This window comes from Apodemus sylvaticus, chromosome 17, assembly GCF_947179515.1.
Source record: "Apodemus sylvaticus chromosome 17, mApoSyl1.1, whole genome shotgun sequence".
NCBI lineage: Eukaryota > Metazoa > Chordata > Mammalia > Rodentia > Muridae > Apodemus > Apodemus sylvaticus.
This window is the reverse complement of record NC_067488.1, coordinates 7,472,406-7,493,131: the sequence shown is the minus strand read 5'-3', so window position 1 is coordinate 7,493,131 and position 20,726 is coordinate 7,472,406. Positions and strand designations below refer to the sequence as shown.

At 43.3% G+C, this 20,726-nt stretch overlaps 1 protein-coding gene across 30 annotated transcripts in view; it reads right to left on the bottom strand.

The window, feature by feature from the left end:
• Nucleotides 1-3,040: 3,040 nt before the first annotated feature.
• Nucleotides 3,041-20,726, bottom strand: part of Rims2 (regulating synaptic membrane exocytosis 2) — a 540,571-nt gene continuing 522,885 nt past the window's right edge. For 29 of the 30 annotated variants that reach the window (XM_052160864.1, XM_052160857.1, XM_052160861.1 and 26 more), the window contains 5 exons: nt 12,345-12,486; nt 7,970-8,082; nt 7,618-7,719; nt 6,300-6,439; nt 3,041-5,855 (listed from right to left, as the gene is read on the bottom strand). In XM_052160864.1, coding sequence (XP_052016824.1) covers nt 5,637-5,855; nt 6,300-6,439; nt 7,618-7,719; nt 7,970-8,082; nt 12,345-12,486 — 716 coding nt within the window. In that variant the 3' untranslated portion in view covers nt 3,041-5,636. The remainder of the gene's footprint in view (nt 5,856-6,299; nt 6,440-7,617; nt 7,720-7,969; nt 8,083-12,344; nt 12,487-20,726) is intronic. The other variant, XM_052160879.1, reaches the window with a different exon arrangement.

Sequence of the window (20,726 nt, the reverse complement as noted above, 5' to 3'; positions counted from 1 at the left end):
CCAGGAATCATATTTCTGGCCCTTGAAGGCACCTGTGCTTACAAGTATACACAGCACCCAATCAAAAAGAAAATAAATACTTTTTTAAAAACCTAGCTTTTCGAATGCCAATTCTTTATTGATTGGGAAATAATCCAGAATGCAGAACTTTTACTCATTCTGCTGGTTCATTAATCCACCACTTCACTCTCTCCCATACAGGTACTTTTTAACCGTGTTACTGTTTTAGACACTGAGAGAAGGGGGTGGTAGAATGAGATTCCCCCACATTTCTTATCCCCTCTTCTCTTTGCTTAAAATAATTTTGTCTCTAGCTAACCACTGCCATTATCTCCATGCTATTTGCTCCCTCTTTGCAGACACCAGTCACCCCTAATGCCACTTCACTACATGTTCCCACAAAAGTCTAGCAATTTTACATTACATTACATTTCACATTACATTTGTAGGAAAGTTACAATTTCATTTGTAATTCTTACCCCAGGTTGTCTTCGTCAAAATGAAGGCTGCCTTGAGGGTGGCCATGTTTGTTTTGTTCACTGTTCTGCCTGGAATAATGCTGCTAAATGAAGCAAGGACTAAATTAAATTCGTTAGATACTTATTAAACATTTAGCTTTATATGGCAAACACTGTTATTAACATGGGAAATAACAAACAAAAACAAAAATCATGTGTGCCCTAGGGTGTAAAACCTTGACTGTTGGTCAAAATTTTGATTTATTGACGAAAGCGTAGCTGGCTCTTCTCTCTTCTTCCAAGAAGAGGAAGTTAATGCCAGTGGTCAGAGGTGATTCGAGTTGAGTCACAGGGAGTTTTTGTTTTGTTTCCTCATTTTCAGACTAAGGGACTTACGTGCTTGTCTGATGCTCTAAGAGGGCAACTGCTCAGTTATTTTCAAACTTTCAGATTTGAAGTTTGAAAATGACCGAGCATTACTCCCTTACTAGTTAATAAACGTCTCACAAACCAGAAATCGATGTATAATCTTCAGTTTATGTTGCTCATAAACACCAGTGGGCATAGACAGCCTCACAAGATGGCCCAGTGGGGACAAACGTGGAGAGCACATGATTTTTAAGCATACAGGTAAAGGTCATCTCTGGTGATGGATTTCTTACCTACTCCTGTCATGGCCTAGGCAAGTGCATCACAACCTTTGTCGTTGTGGAACCTTGGCATCAGAGTCCTGGTTATGCGAAGACCTCACCATCCATGACAACTGTGCTGCAAGAACTTAGTCACAAACTGTTCCTGGGAGTTGCAAAAGGGACCAAGACAGATCAGTTTTGAGAACAGCAATGGGCTTTTCTGGGGACTTTAATTTTATATATATATTTTTGTGGTTGAAGCACTTTGTTCAGAAGCTTGAGGAAAGGTTGTAGAAGTCCATGCTGTCTGCTGACCTGCGCAGGGCAAACCTTAGAGATCTCCCCGTCGCTAAGAGCCTCTGGGGACTTTATAAAAGGAGTTCTCAGACAGCAAGAGAGATCTTACCAGAGTAGGGGCCATGCTTTGAATAATGAAAAATAGTATCAGATGGATGAGGAGCTGGGATAGAGAATAGCTGTTGGCAACAGAGGAAATTGCTGTGAGCAAGAACGGAGACATAGTCTCACTGAATATGAATCCCAGCGAGGACTTGATGCAACCTCTGGACAACCCCGTGAAAATGTCTGGGGTTCTCTTGTTTGGGGTTGCATATGAGGATATGGGGACAGTTTCACACACACTTACACAGCATAAGTCAGTCTTTGAACAGATTGTTAGGTCAAACTCCCACGTGTGTCTCCCCAACTGAAAATACCCATCATCCCCTCACAAAACTGAATGGATTCTGCAATAGTAACACATCTGTATAATAACTTGACCTTAGGACCAGCATACCCAGAGTGGCTGCTTGAAGGACAATGGCCCCAAAGGCTCATACTTTTGAATGCTTGGTCCCCAGTTAGTGGAACTGCTTGGGAAAAATTAGGAGATGTGGCCTTGTTGAAGGAGGCTTGATGTGTTTATAAAGATAAAAAGGTATAAATATGTTCTATGTGGATGTGGAGAAGTTGGGGGAAGGGATGTCTCAGTGGGCCCATGCCGGGACATCCCTTCCCCCTGAGGGACCAGCCACACGACGACAAAGGTATAGTCTAGAATAGAGTTTATTCAGGGCATGAGGACAGGAGGTAAGAGGGTAATAGAGGCAGAGAAAGGAAAACAGAGGAAGAGAGTGGAGGAGTGGAGGGCAGCCATGAGCATGTGGAGAGGGGGGGAGGGGAATGGGGAGAGAGTGGGAGCAAGAGAGCAAGAGGAGGGCAAGAGAGAGAGGAGCAGCCAAGCAGCCCCTTTTATAGTGGGTCTGGCCTACCTGGCTATTGCCAGGAAACTGTGGGGAGGAGCATACCTGGCTGGTGCCAGGTAACTGTGGGGTAGAGCTTAGCCAGAATGCTAACAGAGGTGGTGTGTTACTGGGAATAGGCTTTGAGGTTCCAAAAGTCCACCCCAGGCCAAACATGTCTTGTTCTCCCCCCTCTGTCTACAGATCAGAATCTAGTTCTCAGCTACTGCTCCAGCACCAAGTTGGCCTGTATTCCACCATGATCCCCACCATGGTAATGATGGAATAAACCTCTGAAACTGTAAGCAAGCCCCAATTAAGTGGTTTCTTCTATAAGATTCCTTGGTCATGATGTGTCTTCACAACAACAGAATGGTAACTAAGCAGTAACCCTGCTGTCCATAACCCTCAGAACAAATTGAAATCTCATCCATTCTGTTCATAAAATCTACAGGCTGCTGAGTTCTTCAATTGCAAAGCGCCCTAGCAACTGTTAATGATAAAAGTAGAAATCTTTCTAAGCTTTATAGATACATTCTACTAACAGCAATGTGGTAAAACTAGAAATTCATTCATAAGGAATGAAGGAAGGGAAGGAAGAGGAGCGATTGTCTGGAAACGATAAATAAGCCACGTCACGGGCTGAATGGAGGTAGGCTTGGGGATGCAATTGGAGACGTCTCTCAGACAGCACCCTGAACAACAAATGTAAAGAAAATGTTTTATTTAAAGTGTTAAATACCATCACCAGAATGAATTTGATTTACATCAGTTGGTGTTTGTTACAGGACTAATCTGCCACCCCCCCATTTTTCCCCAACTGGAATTCCCTTTACTTGAAAACATTCTATGTACAGGGCAGCAATGGTCACTGGCATAGTGCTATTTACATGACTTAACCACAAGTTGAGGTGCAGACATGTGAAAATTAAAAAAAAAAATACACCAACTTTTAAATAAATACTGCGTAATGACAAGTATGTACAAATATTCCACAGTCATGTCCTTCTTATTAAAGTGAGGAATGATGTGTAGGGGACTAGGCAGAAAGGGTTCTATGACTGCGTCTCAGAGTCAGGGAAATGGTAAACGCCTACTCTAAGGGCAAGCAGGGACACTCTGGGTCTACTCAACCAAACTGCTGCTGGTACACAGGTGTCTAAATTATTTCAATAAAATTGTGTTCCTTCTTTTCACTCCCTCAGCTGGATCCATCTTAGGTCTCAGAAAATCAAGACACGGTCTTGGTGTAGTTCGTGTTGCACCACATTAGGAGAAGGCATTTTGAGTGATAGCTCATTTTAACTTTTGCACCATATCAAGCATGACAGTTTTCAATGGTCAGCATTGAATTAAAAAAGAGAAGCAAAGAAAATATTGTGTGTGTGTGTGTGTGTGTGTGTGTGCATGGCCTCCACTTAAACAAATGGGATATAGATGGATTTCAAAAACTATTGCGAGAAGTTAAAACCAATCTCTAACAATGTGTAATCAAAGCATGTGTAAGAAAGAAATGGTGGGTGGTTTATTACATTGACCAGTGACATTTCCTGTTGACTGGGGACCTTGAGAGATTGGACCTTGCAGTGCTACCCAATGGTAAGAACTGCCTGTCAACCAAAGGTGGTTTTGACTAAGGGATGTAGATTTTTGGTGATGGCATCAAATAACTATTGACTTTTCCTTGAGTCACCTAAAAATTGGAGCTTTAAAATTGTTGCAAATTTATGTTTACTATATTTCTTTAGAAATATAATTTGTGAAAAATTGAATTTTACTACAGAAAAATGAATTAATAAACAGCCCTGAGTCTCAGGGCTCCGCATGTTGAGCAGTGTTTCTATTCACATAGTAAATGGAAATCAGCTAAAGAAACTGCTTTAACGAATTAAAAAAACAAACAAAACCTAAGACCTACAAATAATACTTAACCCCCTGTATGACTAACGCTGGTGCTAAAAACAAATTTGTTAGACATTACAATGCCGTGTGGTTGTAGGATTTTCTTGTAAACTGAATCTTTAAGGTGAAAAAAATTACCATGCACTGTACAATAAACTGCAAATGTTCAAATATCTTCTTTGTCAAATGCGTGCTGACTTGCTTTATGTCCCAAGTCATGTTGCAAAATCCTTTCAACATGCTTGAAGTAAAGAAAGCTCTCGAACAGATTTGAGAAATCCATGAATTCAGATGCATCTATGGCTCTGAATCAAATCTGGGATATAAGAGGTCAGGTCAAAGACTTGTAGTGTTGAGTGAGACTCAGCGGGGGAGAAAGGAAAAAAAGAGGTTAAAAGTAGGAGAAGAAAAAGTGAGACAGACAAGAGGGAGAACGATGTGAAAAATTTGCACATATTGAACATCATAAGATCTGTATATTTAACATGGAAATAAATTGAATATATTATACTTATTGTTACATAAAGAGAATTTTAAGTATCTGCTAGAAAGTATTTTCATTTGTAATGTCTGCCAAAACACAGACTATGATTAAAGAATAAACATGGTGTATCTTTGTATCACCCTGTTGCATTCTCTCCCATTTTAAAACCATGCACTAGTGAAATTTATTTTTAAAAATAATATAAATTGTTGAAAATGGCTGATTTTTATTCTTTTTTTTTTTTTGCAAGTTGCAGCCCCGAGAAAATAATTTAAATATTCAGCTAATCTGTGTCCATGCAAAAAAAGTTTCTTTAATTTCATTCAGTACAGTGCAGTCACAGAATTTTGATTTTCAGAGTCCAGCACATGTTGGCATTAGTGAATGCCACGCCTCTCCCGCAGCAGCCCCGTAGGCCGCTCTCCCGGCTGGAGCCCCTCAGCAAGTGGCTGACTCTGCTTCTGACCACTTCTTTGGTCTCTTGCTTTTCACCTGACGCTTCCTAGTTCTTTGCTCCTTGGCCTATAATGTGGCTTAATGGCTGTAGAGCTCCATTTCTGTGGCATAACAGGGCTTTGGGGTCAGATAAATGAAGAAAAACGATAAAAATATAAAGGTGCCATTGAAAAGGGCTGACTGATTCTTTGAGATTAATCCATGGCTTCAGATTGGACCAAAACTCGAGTGTCATTGAACTCCAAACCTGATAGTTCTTCACAGCTCTGCTCGTTCACCTGAGGGCCTTTGCTAGGGCACAGCGTATATGACTTCCTCTGAGAACACAGGATAGCTTTGTATCCCTAGACGTGGGCTCCGTAGACACAACATCAAGCATGCAGTGTTACCAGGGGTTTCCACCTGTGCATTTTCTTCTGGTTTTTTTGTATCGCTGGTTGTTGTGACAACAGTTTTATAGTTGCTATGAACGAGAGTAAGAAGGTCCGGTAGAACTTTCCAGAGATGATTGGGAAGCTCTTCTTGTCAGAGGTGCCAAGGTTGGATCTACTAGGGAGGAAGGAGGGAAGAGTTTGAACCATCCAATCACCATGTTGGACAGTTCCAGTTCGTCTAAGAGTATCTGGGCCACTCCCATAAAGGATTTGTGATCCATACGACCATAATCTCCCCAGACAATGATCTGTTGGCAGAAAATAAAAAGGTAATGTTAGCATAGACATGCACATCTCAGCAGAGAAGCAAGTCATAACTAAGACAGTAAAATGTGCTTCGTTAATGAGCTGCTGTCAAGGGTCAAGGTAAGAAGTGGTGTCTGGTTAATGGCAACGCTACCTTTAACTCCCAGAAGCCAGCTTACATTAGGAAAACTGCAGGATGGAGTTAAGGTCTGAAGCCACATAGGAAAACTGAGCGGGAGTGTAGCCCAGGCTCACATGTCTGTGGGGACTTCCCCTTTAAGGGAACAGTACCAAGCACAGCTATACGACACTGGCCACTGCCCTGCAGCTGACAGAGAATTCCAGCCGTGAGGAATGGGAAAGAATTTCACAGAAGAGATACTAGACATAAGGTCTGGCTTCGTGGACATCCCTTCCTGTGTCAGAGGTCAGCCATGAGTACACACCTGTAACACCTTTCCCTGGGGGCTCTCCTCGAAAGATAAGAGCTGTTGGTACAGGGGCTCCAGGGTCTTTCTCGCCACCTTGGTTTTCTTTTTGGCTATGCAGACGCCGTTGTCTAACAGATACACCTTGACATACGGTGCTTGGGAGAAAAAACAGAGTGATGACCATGGCTGTGAAATACCCAGCACACAGAGGACAAGTACAATGGCTTCGTCTTCACAGAAGAGCTACCGGCACCCAAGTCACTGGACATTTACCAGCCATTCAGTATGTTTATTGACATAGCCTTTGAGGGTTTTTTCTCCACAACTCCTTCTTGTATAGATTTAAATGTGAAATAAATAAGGCAATATGCTTCCAGTCACAAATAAGATCCAAGAGCTACGTCTCAGTCTTCACATTACCAACATTTTGACCTCGTTAGCCAAGTCTGAAATGAGGAAGTTTCCCCTACCCCATAGAGCTCGCTTGCCATCCAAAGCATTTACTGGTAATGGCGTGAGTCCAAGCACGATGGGCTCTGAGGCAATGCATTCAGAGGTAGCTTGGTAAGGCAGCTCGCTAGGAATTCTATGGCTTCAACCTCATGACAGACACTTTATGAAAAGCACATCCGCACATGACTCATGCTCTTCATTATGGTGAAGATGTCAACTACTCTCAGGATCTTTACAACATAATTCCAAAGTGGTACAGTCAGTAACAAAACTTTATTTCAAAACTCCTTTAAGGATTGAGGAGTTGAGAAAGAAATGATGTCGGTGCAGGTGCTGGGAATAAGGAATCCACAGCCTTCCTGTGCTGGCTCCCCTGACCTCTCCTGACCTTTGCACAGCACTTTAAGAGTCTGCACCAAGCTATGCCTCTGAGCACCTTGAATTATCATGATGCTTGGAACGTGCGGCATCAAGCTATGACAGGGCCTCTTACACACTGCAGGACTGAACATTTGTCTTAGCGCAGCCAGCATCCATAGGCTTATGCGGCTGTGTGCATCTAATCTATTTATTTTAATTCCAGAACCTGAAGCATGCCTAAGTGAAAAAAAAAATGAAGTTCTCAGTAAACCAATAACATAAAACAGCAGCTAACTGGGAAACGCACTTGCAGCACACTCTGTGACAATGTGACTGAGCAAAGACGGAGGCCTTAACTATGTGTGTGTTTACACTCTCTCTTCCAGTCCCTCAGCATGCTTAGTCCCCAAGCGCTACCACAGAGTTCTCGACTCACTTCTTGATTAAGAAGATCTCAGCAGAGAAAGGTAACTTTTACAACACAGACCATGAGAAATAACAGAAAACTCTTCTGTTTTACCTGGCAGTGTCTTGGAACCTGGTTTTACCACAAGGCCTCGAGCCCGGATGATTTCTACCTCCAGTTGTCCCTTTTTATCCATCATTCCCACCTGAATGTCACCTGGTGGGCACATAGGGAAGAGAAACAGGACATAGGAACAATGCTTGTGCCAAAGAACTCTGTGTTCCCAGATATGTTCTTAAGTCCCAAGGTGATCAGAAATTACAAACGAAAAAATTGAGAACATTTACTGGTAAAAGCTAGGACTCTTAGTTCTTATTGGTAATCTTGTTAAAAGCAGCATGAAATTGAGGGACTGTGACTTTCAATAATGTAAAGGACAATGAAGTCATGTGACAGAAAGTCTTACCCATTGCAGGAGTGGCCAGGGTCTGGCGTCCGACTAGCTGAGCAGGGCCCAGGCCGTCGAGGAAATCACTGAACTGGCTGTCCGAGGCCAGGCGGACTCCGGGGAAGATCAGACTGAAAGCAGAACAGCACCTGAGGTTAAGTCCTCCGCCTCCCTTCCTCCTGGGGTGGCGAGGCTGAGGTGCCACTAGCATTCACTGCACCCCAACCTCCCACGTGCCCCCACATCTCAGTCCATCTCACATTCGGTAACTTCCTACGCCTGTCACCAGAAGCACCTGCCACACCATGTAGGCTTTCATTGTGAGCCTTCTCTTGCTTGGTCTTGGAGTGGGAAGATGATTTCTGTCACGCATGCCATGGAATGCTGTGCATGGTCAATCCTCTTAGCTACACTAAGAGAGTGAGTCTGCTATTTATCATTTTATGCCTGAAAGAACTTTTGTATCAATCTCATCAGCATACGAACATGCCTCCATGCCACCTTGCAAAGAAAAACCAACCCTTTTCCAGACTGCACTTTCCTCCCCATCCCATACCTCATTCGTTCCCTAAATCACTGGGAAAGCCCTCCCTTTCCTCTTTTCCACAGTGCCACTCTGCCTTAATCTCTGCCAGTTCTGCATTAAACCCCACCCCTGCATCTTTTTGCCTCGTATCTTTGGCATGTGTCTGAGTTCCCTTGGAAGCCTCACCCGACTGAGTGTGCCTGTGTTGGTGCTGGCCAGCCTCCTGCGGCTCTGGTTTAGCCCTCCTCTCTGGACCACACCCTCTCATTCCAACAGCTTGGCCGGCTGATGGGACAAACACTACCTTCCAGCTGCTCAGCAGTGAGCTCTTCTGTTGACTGGTGTATCTTCTTCACCAGTATTTTTTAAATGCTGAAGTCCTAACCACAGTGTGCCTACCTTTTTAAAAGGGGCCCCAGCATAGATAAACATAAATGAAAGTTAAATGAAGTCACGAGGGGTAGGGGTTGGGGAATAACTGCAATGAAGGAGGGAGGGACACTGAGACCCTGGTGTAAGAAAGCGGCCATGTGTAATAGAGAACTTCTCGGAATCCAAATCTATTAATATCTTCATCATGAACTTTCATCCTCTAAATTTTGGAAAAACACTATTTTCTGATGTTTAAGCCTATGGTTGTTTATTGTGCTAGACCCAACAAATATATATTATGTATCTTACTACACACACCCAATGCATCAACAAATCTTACGTAGTCTACTGTCAAGAGATGCAGAACCTGACCTCACCCATGCTACATCCTGGGCTCCATCACCCTTATGTTTCCGGTGCATCATCGGAACACCTGCTGAATGGCCTCCTCTTGCGCCCCTCAGCAGCCTCACCCACAGCGCATTTCCTTATGTGCTGCGCACCCCGCCCTTCCCAGGGCCACAGCTCCCGCTGTAGGCAAACTCTGGCTCCAGTGTGTGGCTTTGCTTCAGTTCGGAACGCTCTTCCTCAAACAGAGCTGCTTCTGATCATTAGTTACGTTCTTTTCCTTCCCTTAGGGAAAATCCTACCTCCATCCTCTCGCGTGTTTTTTTTTTTTTTTAAATGTCATTCTTATTCAGTCCTGCTATAGTAGTTTGAATGCTGTAGCTCAGACACAGATGAAATGCATCACATGAGTTCATTATAAACGTCAGCAAGACGTTTGGATCTCAGCAACTCGTTCTCTGGTCTGCACCTGCACACCACAGCATGGAGGTGCTCATTCCTCTCTCCGTCTCTCTCTGTCTCTGTCTTTCCCAGCAAAAGTAATACAAATTAAAACACAAAAGCCAAGGAAGTCAGGGAAGAGAGGATCTGAAGTCACGTCTGGAGAGATTTTTTATTTTTCCTTTTTGTTTTCCCTGCCTTATCTTATCATCATTTATGTTACCCAATTTACTCTATTTCTTTTTTACTATTTTCCTTATCATTTAATTTCTTGATGAGGTCTCTCTTGTCTTTTGGACTGAATGGAAGTAGGCTTCGCCTGTTTTGTTTGGTGCCAGAGCTCCAGATCTTCAGCAGGGCCCAGAGTACTGAAAACAGTAGACACCTGCCAGCCTTCGTGAGCCACCTTCACGCTAGGAGCATTACGTAATCTACCCAGAGATACACGTGCCAGAAGCCAGGAGGAGAAGAACTTCCCTCTCCTTGTGCTAACGTGGCTCCTGTGATTCTGAAAGCCACCGTCTTAAGTTCTGATTTAATTCACTTGTGTGACTCACACCTCCACTCACAGCACACGGTCTGGAAGGCTAAAAGGTAATATGTACTGAATGAGTTTTTGAGTATTCATATCATTTCTTCAATGAGATGGTAAACATTTGAGATGGAAGTCACAGCTGACTATAAACCTGTATGTGGACACCATGAAGCAAACATCTTTATAGCCCAGGCAATGGTTCATGAAGACCAGAGCTCAGAGAGCATGCTTATCTTCAATTTTCTTCCAGAAAGACCAAATTTCTTTAGTTTGTGACAAGTGTGTCACATGCCTGTGGCTGAGCCACTGCCGTGCACAAGTGTGTCACATGCCTGTGGCTGAGCCACTGCCGTGCACAAGTGTGTCACATGCCTGTGACTGAGCCACTGCCGTGCACAAGTGTGTCACATGCCTGTGGCTGAGCCACTGCCGTGCACAAGTGTGTCACATGCCTGTGGCTGAGCCACTGCCGTGCACAAGTGTGTCACATGCCTGTGGCTGAGCCACTGTCGTGCTAGCCCTTCACTCTTCTGGACTTCCTTGGATGTCAGCAAATCTACTTCTTTCCTTTCCTCTCAAGTCACAAAGACTCAGCTTGCCAACATGGCCCTACTTAAAAACTGCAGAAGTATGTTCCCTTTCTTATATAATCAGGTCAGAGAAAATTTCATTGGGTCATGCAATTAATGGCGAGTCAATATTTCCCATGGTTTTGCATCTGTAAATTGGCTATAGTGTCTGAACATTGAGCACTTCCAGGGCCATGGCCTCTCCCGATGCCCTCTGCGCCTCACCTATAGGTCATCTGCTGTTTGTTGGAGACAGGACTACCCCATGCTTGCCAACCTTTCCAAGGGTCTTACAGTAGCGGATCCAAAGCAGCACTACACAGAAAAAGGCTTACCAACTTTTTGTTACCATTGCCTTTCGAGTGTTGGTTTCACATGATCATGATAAATTATATAACTTTCAGTAATAAACTAAATGTGAATTAAGAATTCTAAATTTTTCAATTAGCATTTCTTCAACAGATCAACTATGTTTTCCATTAAGATCTGTTTTTACATTATTTTGTGTTTGGGTGTTTTGTCTGCATGTATGTCTGTGCAGCATGTGCATGCCATGCTTGAGAAGGCCAGAAGATGGCGTCTGATCCAGAACTACAGTTATGGGTGGGAGCTGTGCTGTGGGTAAGGAGGAGGAAAGCCAGCCTTCGGGAGAGCCTCAGTCAGTGAGCTGACCTCTGAGCCATGTCTCCAGACTCCAGATCAAAGATCTAACAAATAACACTGGGACTGGAGAGATGGCTGAGCACTTCAGAGCACCGACTGCTCTTCCAGAGGTCCTGAGTTCAATTCCCAGCAAAACATGTTGGATCACAACCATCTGTAATGGGATCAATGCCCTCTTTTGGAGTGTCTGAAGAGAGTGACAGTATACTCAGATACATAAAACAAATGAATAAATCTTAAAAAATATAATAAAAAACCCTTAATACTGCCCGCACAGTGTGGCATGTATGCTCATTGTTTCTGTGACTTTATTATTTTAAGCTAGGACAAACTTTTTTATTTATATATAATGTTGAGAGCCATATTTTAGCATCTTGTCATGGAAGTAAAGCACTTTATCTCCCCCAAGGCACTGCCTTTTTATTTTTTATTTTCAGAATAAAAAGCCAAGTGTCAAGTGTTCAGTGGAGAGTAAAACAGGTTGAGGATGGAATGGGCCATGCGCGGTGCGAGTTAGCTCTGTGTGAGTTAGCTCTGTGCGAGTTAGCTCTGTGTGAGTTAGCTCTGTGCGAGTTAGCTCTGTGCGAGTTAGCTCTGTGCGAGTTAGCTCTGTGCGAGTTAGCTCTGTGCGAGTTAGCTCTGTGCGAGTTAGCTCTGTGCGAGTTAGCTCTGTGAGAGTTAGCTCTGTGCGAGTTAGCTCTGTGTGAGTTAGCTCTGTGTGAGTTAGCTCTGTGTGAGTTGGCTCTGTGTGAGTTAGCTCTGTGCGAGTTAGCTCTGTGTGAGTTAGCTCTGTGTGAGTTAGCTCTGTGTGAGCAGACCGAGGGCCCGAGGATGGAATGGGCCACGAGTGGTGAGGTTGGCGCTGTGTGCGTTAGCTCTGTGTGAGCAGACCGAGGCCTGGAGGACCTGCCGGCAGGGCATGGGCACAGCCATACTCACTTTCCTTCTGAGCTGTAGCTGTTCATGCTGCCATCTGTGGATTCCCGGCTGGCCTGGCGCGTCATCCAGTTCCTCATCTCCACTGCTAGCCCAGTCTCCGTGCTCCTCTGGACAGTGCTCCGTAGCTTTTTACCTCCTCCTTCTGCGGAGACAGAAAGCCATCACAGTTTTTGTCACTGCTGGGGACAGAATGGGCCAGTAAGCACCTGGAGGCTGCAAGGGAAGAGGACTGCAGACAGGCTGTGTTCGCAAGAAGACAGGAACTCCATTTAAAACACTTCTATCCAACGCCTGCCTCCCTGAGTGAGCCGCACAAAGTGCCACTGTTCATTCCCACTCGAAACAGTGCTCAAACTATTAACATAGGAAACAAAAAGGCTCAATCTAAGAATAATAAAATAAGCTTTGTTTGTATTGTAATACTTTTATTATAGATCGATTTATGCTTCTTCATTTTGTTATTCATTGTAACATTCAAATGCAAAATTAATTTATGCTTACCTTTCTCTCCAATCCTTTTGTCTTAGTGAAAGAAATAGGTCTTCATATAACTTACAAAGAACAAGTGGTGAGAGATACTGCATTTTTAGCTTTACCTTTCACAGAAAGTTTTTAAGGTAGTGGATATGAAAGCGCAAAGAATGCTATACGATCGGATAGCCTTACTGGATGGCAGTTTTGCATCTGTTAATAACATCCAGAATGACTGTGCAATATAAGATTCCTGAGGTGTCCTGTGAAGGTGTTTGCATCTAGTGGAGTTTTCCCACAGAAGGCCACCAGAGGACCACAGCTGAGGCGGGGAGACTGCACACACTGCACACACTAAGAGCTAAGACAGGCTGCCTGGAGAGATCGAACATCCGGGGCAGGGGTGGGGGGTTGGGGGGTAGGGTTTGAGCTGAGCTTGAAGAATGCGCCAGCAGTGTGTCTCAGGCAAGAGGAACTGTGCGGACAAAAGAACAAACGCAGGAGTGAGCGTGTGCAGAACGGGAGGGCCAGGACCCAGGTATGGCCGAGGTATGTGGAGTGGTGGAAAGTGAGGTGTGTGTAGGAGCCCAGACCCACTGCACAAGGCGTTAGCATCTGGACATGAGCAGCATGGAGTCTGCTCTTCCAGCAGCTGGATTTATGAGCTCCCTCAAATGCTGTTGGTGCTATGACGTGATGAGACCCTCACCAAGCTTCTTATGTTTGACCTGCTTTGAAACACTGTCTTAGGTCTCACCCATTTCTCATTTCCAGCTGATACACATTTCGATGCCTTAGAGTAGACATAAAGTACACATGATGACAGACCCTCAGCCAATCAAAAGATGCGTTTTAGATGAATAGCAAGCATGTTGTACTGGCTTCCCCAGCGGTGAGGCATGTGGGTGCTACTGACATGGTGAGAGTCTCTTAACCAACCTTCTTATATTTGCTCCATTCTGAAACCTTTGAATAGAGACAGACTTAAAAATACTAATTTGTAGCCTCCAGTGGAATAAATGATTTTAGTATGGTTCACCAATGGAGGCTACCATTAAAAGTTGGACCATAAAAAAGGTGTATGAGTTAAGTAATCAGTTCACAGATTAGATCTAATTATTAAGGGAGAAAAAGATACTTCAACATGGGAGATGGAGCCACCACCATCTTAACCAAGTCACTGATAACCGAGGGCAGAAACACTCATATGTAACCTTCTTGATATAAAGCATATGGAATCATCTACCAAGCTGTTCTGGACAAAAATATACAATGTGTTTCTAATCAAGTCTTCCAAACACAGCCGGTAAAGTCACAAGACAAGAAACATGCACACACAAAGCACCCAGACAAAGCCAGATGTGGGACACTGTCCATGACACTGGCCATGTCTCCCAGCACGTTAACACCATGGAAACAAGCAAACCAGGTAAGGTAACTTTCTAGAGTAAAAGACAGCACGGAGATTAGAATCCAGTGACCTTAGGCATATGGATTTTGCCTTGTTTTTAAAACCAGAGTGAAACAGCTCATTTTTAACAAAATCATATATAAGCAACTTTAAGAAAAATAGGGAAGATCTGAATATAGTTTGTTAAACTTTTAGGTATTATATAATTTCTTTACTACTAGGAGACATGTTAAATATTTCAATGTAACATCTTCTATTACCTCCAATTTGCTTTCAAATGGATAGAAAAACAAAACAAAAACACACATGCATAAGAGGAATGATTTTAAAAGAGACATGCTAGCAGAGTCGACTGTGGTACCCATCAACCTAGTGCAATGACTTCTTCACATATGTCTTTGTGAGTGGTGCACACGCATGTGCATATCTACATATACAGGGGCACGTGTGTGTGTGTGTGTGTGTGTGTGTGTGTGTAGGTAAGCATGTGGAGACGTGGAGGCCCGAGGCTGGCCTTGGCCGTCTTCCTCAGCTGGAGTCCACCTTGCTCATTGAAGCAGGGTCTCTCAGTTGAACTCAGAGTTTGATGATGGGCTAATCGTCCTGCTCTAATGATTCACATTACACGTCATTACAAGCAGCCTCTACGGCTGCCCTGACATTTACAACATTCCCTCAGGTGCTTAGGATCCAAATTCTACTCCTCACACTTGTCCAGAAAGCCCTTTACCCAGAGACCCATCTCCCAGGTCCCCAATAGTTATGATTTTATTTCAGAGTGATCTTCAAATAGCTGTATCTCAAAGCAGCATGTTCTTTCCCCTCAGAAATCATAAAAACACTAGGCTGATATGAGGAAGCCTACGTGAGGGTGAGTCCTGCTTCAATGTTCATTTCCTTTCAGCACTGCCTCAAGTACTTCAGTGGCATCTGAGATGTGCGATGGGCTCTAGATACAGACAAGGAGATGACACATGACCTACAAAGGAACCAAAGCTCCTAAAGGTCTCAGGACCAAGACTCAGCAATTCTGAAATTTATTGTTTTCTATTAATCTGACACTATCAAGTGAAAAATGTCTGAAAAATGCTGTTAATGGATGATAACCAGACACCACCTGGCTAAGAATAACAACATAAAAAAAGCACATGGATTCTCTGTCATAGTTGCTTCATTCACGCAGTTGCTTCATAACTCTGAAAAGTCTCACTTCTGTAGAGGAGGCATCTGAGGGCCCAGAACATCACAAGATTCTCCGAAGCAACACAGCAAGTGACAGGACCAGAATGTGTCCCCGGGTGCCAGACTCCAAGTTCTCTGCTACTCATTCATTTATTGTAAGCATATAACTAGCCACCTGGGTAGCTGTGCAGCAGGCTGAGACGGTACAAAGAAGGCCCTTGAGAAGTAGCCTGGTAGAGTGGGAAGAATCATCAGCCTCAAAGCAGTTAGCTCCCACCTCAAATCGTTTCTCTACTCTTAGCGAACTGTATGGCGTCGAACAAGACCCCTCTGTGTCTGTGTTCTCAAACTGTGAGAATATAACCCATGACTAGCAGGGCAGTGGTAAGGCTTAAGGAAAATACATATCTCAAGAGCTTGGAAGAGCACCTGATACACTGTTAGGATTCCAGAGAGGGAACAGGTGACATATCCTGGCTAGTCATGACCACTAACTAGCTGGTTGGGTGACTTTCTCTAAGACACAGTCCCTCCTGAGTCTGGGCTAGCTGTCTTAGAAAAGGTCAAGGAGAGGAGCACAGATGACCCCCGGCATCTTTTCCCTCTGAAGTCTGAGCTTGTCTCATTAGTGTACAAAAGCGCGTGATTAACAAGAGCCTACATTGAGGAGGTATGCTACTCACTGTCAAAGAATCAAAAGTTCCTAGCTAAAGAACTATTTATAGTAGTCCTTAAAACCTTCTCATTCTATATACTCTATTACCTGAAACATTTATAGACTCATTATTAAATTTTTAGCACATAAAAATCTTTATGCCACATTCACAATAAGCCCAATTTAACTTAAATATAATGTATTATGGTGATTCATGTGTAATGTTCTAAACGATGTGCCACGTTGCTATGCAACCTATAAACTGAATCCAGTGAAAGTCTGAGAGTGAGTGCAAGTGGGTTAGGCAGAATTCTATGCAAGTCCGGATGATTCTGTTACTTTACACAGCAAAAGGGATTTTGTTAATTAACTACGGTAATTAATCAGTTGTTTAAAGGTAGGGAGATTAACTGACTGGGCAGGCCTTTAAAAGCATACTGCTTCCTCTTGCTGCGCCATGGGGAGGGCAGGATTACAGGAAGGGTTCTCTTTACCTTTATTCACTTGAAGATGGAGAGGGACATGTGTAAAGGAGGCCAGCCACCAGCGCCTGCTGAGTGAGTCCTGGCTGACAAGCAGTAGGACAACTTGGCTGGAGACTTTATACCTACAAAGGACTGACTCTGCCTCCAACCTCAGCCCCCGGAAGCAGAGGCTCCGGGCAGGGCTCAGCCAGTGTTGTGATCTCTGTGGTATTAAACAAAATCATAAGTATGTGTTGGTTTCACATGCTGACTATTACAGCAGCAAAGACCAGTACAGCAGATTTTGATTCCTTTTCTCAGATTATTTCTCAGATATAAAACACCCATATAGATTTTTTTTTATGATTGTCGGGGTAGACCAACCAAAATTGTCATGGAATTGCTAAGTATGCTTTTAAAACGTGAATACCTACACATATGCTTATATACATATATGAATTGCATATTGAGCAACGCACCAGTAAATCCTTAAGCTAAAGCCCAGGTAGGGCCGCGGTTGAGCCCTTAAGCCTCTACACTTGGCAGTAAGTTATTTTAAGCATTGGGGGAAATGCCTACAGGTCAGAATCAAGTTCTTCAACTGCCGAACACCCCAGGCAGAAGCAGACACAGTAGACATCCTCCTCATTCTGCTCTGCTTCATCTCATGACGCATTTCCTTGGCACTCCCTGTATTCAAATAAAGCCTCTTGGTTAAAAGTCTGAAGTGTCAGTCTACCCTGAGATCAGGAACATCAAGTGGCTGAACAACAAAACTCAAAAGCTCCTCATTCCTACTGACTTGGAGACCATCTTTTGCCCTGCCTAAGACAAGGCTTTTGACATGGAACAACCAAGCTAAATTTCACGATGATACCTTTTAAATCCCAGATGCACAGATGCACTTACATCTAGAGCGGACTCATCAACGTAGTCAGAATTACTCTGGCTTCACAGTTTTCTTGCCACTAGTAGGAAGAAGTTTTGGGAACAAGCTGAAAGACTGGAATAGCCTTTAATTTTTAGTGTAGACCACAACTCATGTTCTTTAAGTTAGTGAGACAGCATCTTATCTGGAACTACTATTTTTCAAAGGAAGTATAATTTAGAGAAGTCATATTACACAATAAAACAATTTTGAATGCAAGGCTACAGAGATGGTTAAGAGCACTGGCTGCTCTTCCAAAGGACCTGGTTACAATTTTCAGAAACCAAATGGCAGCTCACAACTCAAGTTCCAAGAGATCTGATACCTTCATATAGATATATATGTAGGGAAAACACCAATGTTTGTAAAATAAAAACCAAGAAATCAATACAAATTTTAAAGCCATAAACAAGAAGTTCAAAACTGATTACCATGTTCTTCAGGGAGGTTGGCTTGACTTCTATGTCACTCTGCTAACTTCCCCAACTTCATGTTTAGAACCATCTCCAGCATGTTTACCAATGGCCATGGAGACACTGTGAGCATGATGCTCCAATAGAACTTGACACCCTGCACAGCTGTATCTAATGGGGCAGTCACAAAGCCAGCATGGCTGCTGACAGAGATCCAGCAAAGCCAAGCTGCATGATGAAACTGCTCTCATGCCACTTTTGGTCTTGATCTTCAGGTGCTGTGGTTGGTGGTGCTGGTAGTTGTTGTTGGTTGTTGTTGTTGGTGGTGGTGGTGATGGTGGTAGTTGTTGTTGGTGGTGGTTGGTGGTGGTGGTTGTTGTTATTGTTGGTTGTTGTTGGTGGTAGTGGTGCTTTTAATATTTGTACATCTTGGGGATATGTCTTCTCCTAGGAGTACTGCTTCTAAGCTTCCCCAACAAAGTCCTAAGATCCTTCCCCTCCTGCTTTTAGGGAAAATATGCTTATCTAGCCCTACTTGAAGGTCTTTCTTGTGCCCTGGAGGCTGATTCAAATAAAGATGCCAGCGATCTCCTTATGAGGCTCCAGCTCCAAGATATTCTTGGAGCATGTGCCCCTGTATTTACTCAGGAACAGGATAATCAGAACACAGTCAACAATGACTCGTTGTGCTAGAGGAGATGGCAGCAGATCCGTGCTATCCATGTATCCCACTGGACAGGTGACAAGAGTGAGAGATGGTTTATATTGTGTAAAGGCATTTATGTATTTTTGGTTGTCATTAGAATCCAACTAAACTTATTCTGACAGATATGCACATACACACACACAGACCCCAGTATGAAAAAGGTTTAAAATTGGGACAAAACTCAATTGCTAAACTCAAAATGAAGAAAGTAAAGACAGAACTAGTGCATCTTGACCTATTACTATGCAGAGCCATTCTAGACATGAAGCCTTTGTAGTGCTATCAGCATGGTATATTGCATGGTATATTACATGGTATATTGCATGGTATATTACATGGTATATTGCATGGTATATTGCATGGTATATTGCATTTAGCAAGAAGCAGGCTGAGAACTGCAGAGCTTCCTTTTCACTGCAAACTTTGGCAGTCATGGAGAATGAAGGAAACAGAGCAAGGATGTTGGGGGACAAAGGGACTCTCTATTGCCAGCTTCTGCTGCCTGCACCAGGAGGGGCCTGCCAGTCCCTGCCAGGGGGGCTGCTTTTGTTGCTCTCTGCTTTGTTTCTATTCTAAGTGGGGATTTGTACTGTTGGACCTGTTGCTACCTTACTGATAAGCTGATCTTTTGGATAAGTGATCCTCATTCTTACACATCATCATAATTGAAGAGCTACATGTTACTGTGAGAAAAAGACCTACATGGTGCACAAAGGTTCTAGAATGCAACAGTAGGTGGATGAGAGCTTAAGATTTTTTCATGAGTGATTGCTACTGCTATATGCAAAAAAAAAAAAAAACAAAAAACAAAAAACAAAAAACCAGCAATGTGTATGTATATTTGAGTGGCCAAAATTGAAGCAAATTTAAATATAAGAAACCCTGCTATTGGGGGCAATCATAAAAGCTGTTGCCTGTCTGTGGGATATGCTCTTCTAGCTGGGCTGCCTTTGTCTGGCCTCAGAGGGAGAAGATGTTCCTAGCTTCACAGATACTTTATGTGCCAGGGTGGGGGTGATACCCAGGGGGCCCCCAACCATCAGAGGAGAAGGGGAGGGGGAAAGGATTATGAGAAGGGGTGCCTGGGTGGGGTCAGTGAGTGGATGTAAGGTGCATTAGAAAGGAGAAACCCTGCTATTAACCTTAGGTTTCATCTATAGGTCTTTCCTGACTGCTCACTCTTAAAGAGAAAAACAATTCAATAGCAAGATATTAAAAATATTTAAAGCTATAAAATAAAATATAATCATATTGAGTAGCCTTTTAGCTATTGGTGGTCATTTTCTATAATCAAGTGATATTTGTTAAGTGTTTTTGTCTTGCCAAATTTCTTCCTAAGAGAAATATTCCGTTCTTCAACTGTAGAAGCGACTTTTGTCACATATTACCTTTCCACCTCCTCTGCAGTGAGGGCATGCACAGGCTTACTGCCCCAGGTCTTACTGCCACCAACATCACACCTCTAGGCACTGAGTTCAGAAAGCAGGCACCACAGACTTTCAGTCCAACAAGGGCGATGGCCACATATGTGATTCCTAGGAGTGGGTTTTGTGTCAATAGTGACTTACCAGCAAGGAGGTGATGGGCGAGCTGTGATGTACGCGGCAAGCATCAATGCATGTGGGGTAGCTTTTTCACTATGGTATGGCTGTGAGCATCATGCTTACCATCTAGTCTAGGTTTCTGGGCCTGAGCAGAAGAAATTCTATGACCTAGTCCAACTTTTATTAAGCAAACAGTTTTTCTACCCAATTGCCTGATTTCTACAGAATGTTTTCTCAAAAACACACATCTTGTACTTGTTCCACTTCTTACTTGATAGAGAAATGTATTCCAGTTTATATAGTGATAACTTCTAGGTGTAGGACAGAGAGAGTGACACTCAAGCATTCTTGGACCCACTGGGATCAACAGCTGACTACACCCAAGAGTAGGGTCTCCTTTCCTGATAAATAGAAAGAAAGTAGTCTTGCTCAAGTCTCCACTCACAACAGTGGTTCTTGTGCTTGCTAGGGATAGATGTAAGGGGAAATAACAAATGTAACATAGTCATATAATTCCCACCTATATAAGCTTTTATTTAGTAGGCAAGGTAAGTTGGGAAACAAATGCTGGCCCTCTAGGGCAATATATCCTAAGTTCTACATGAGTG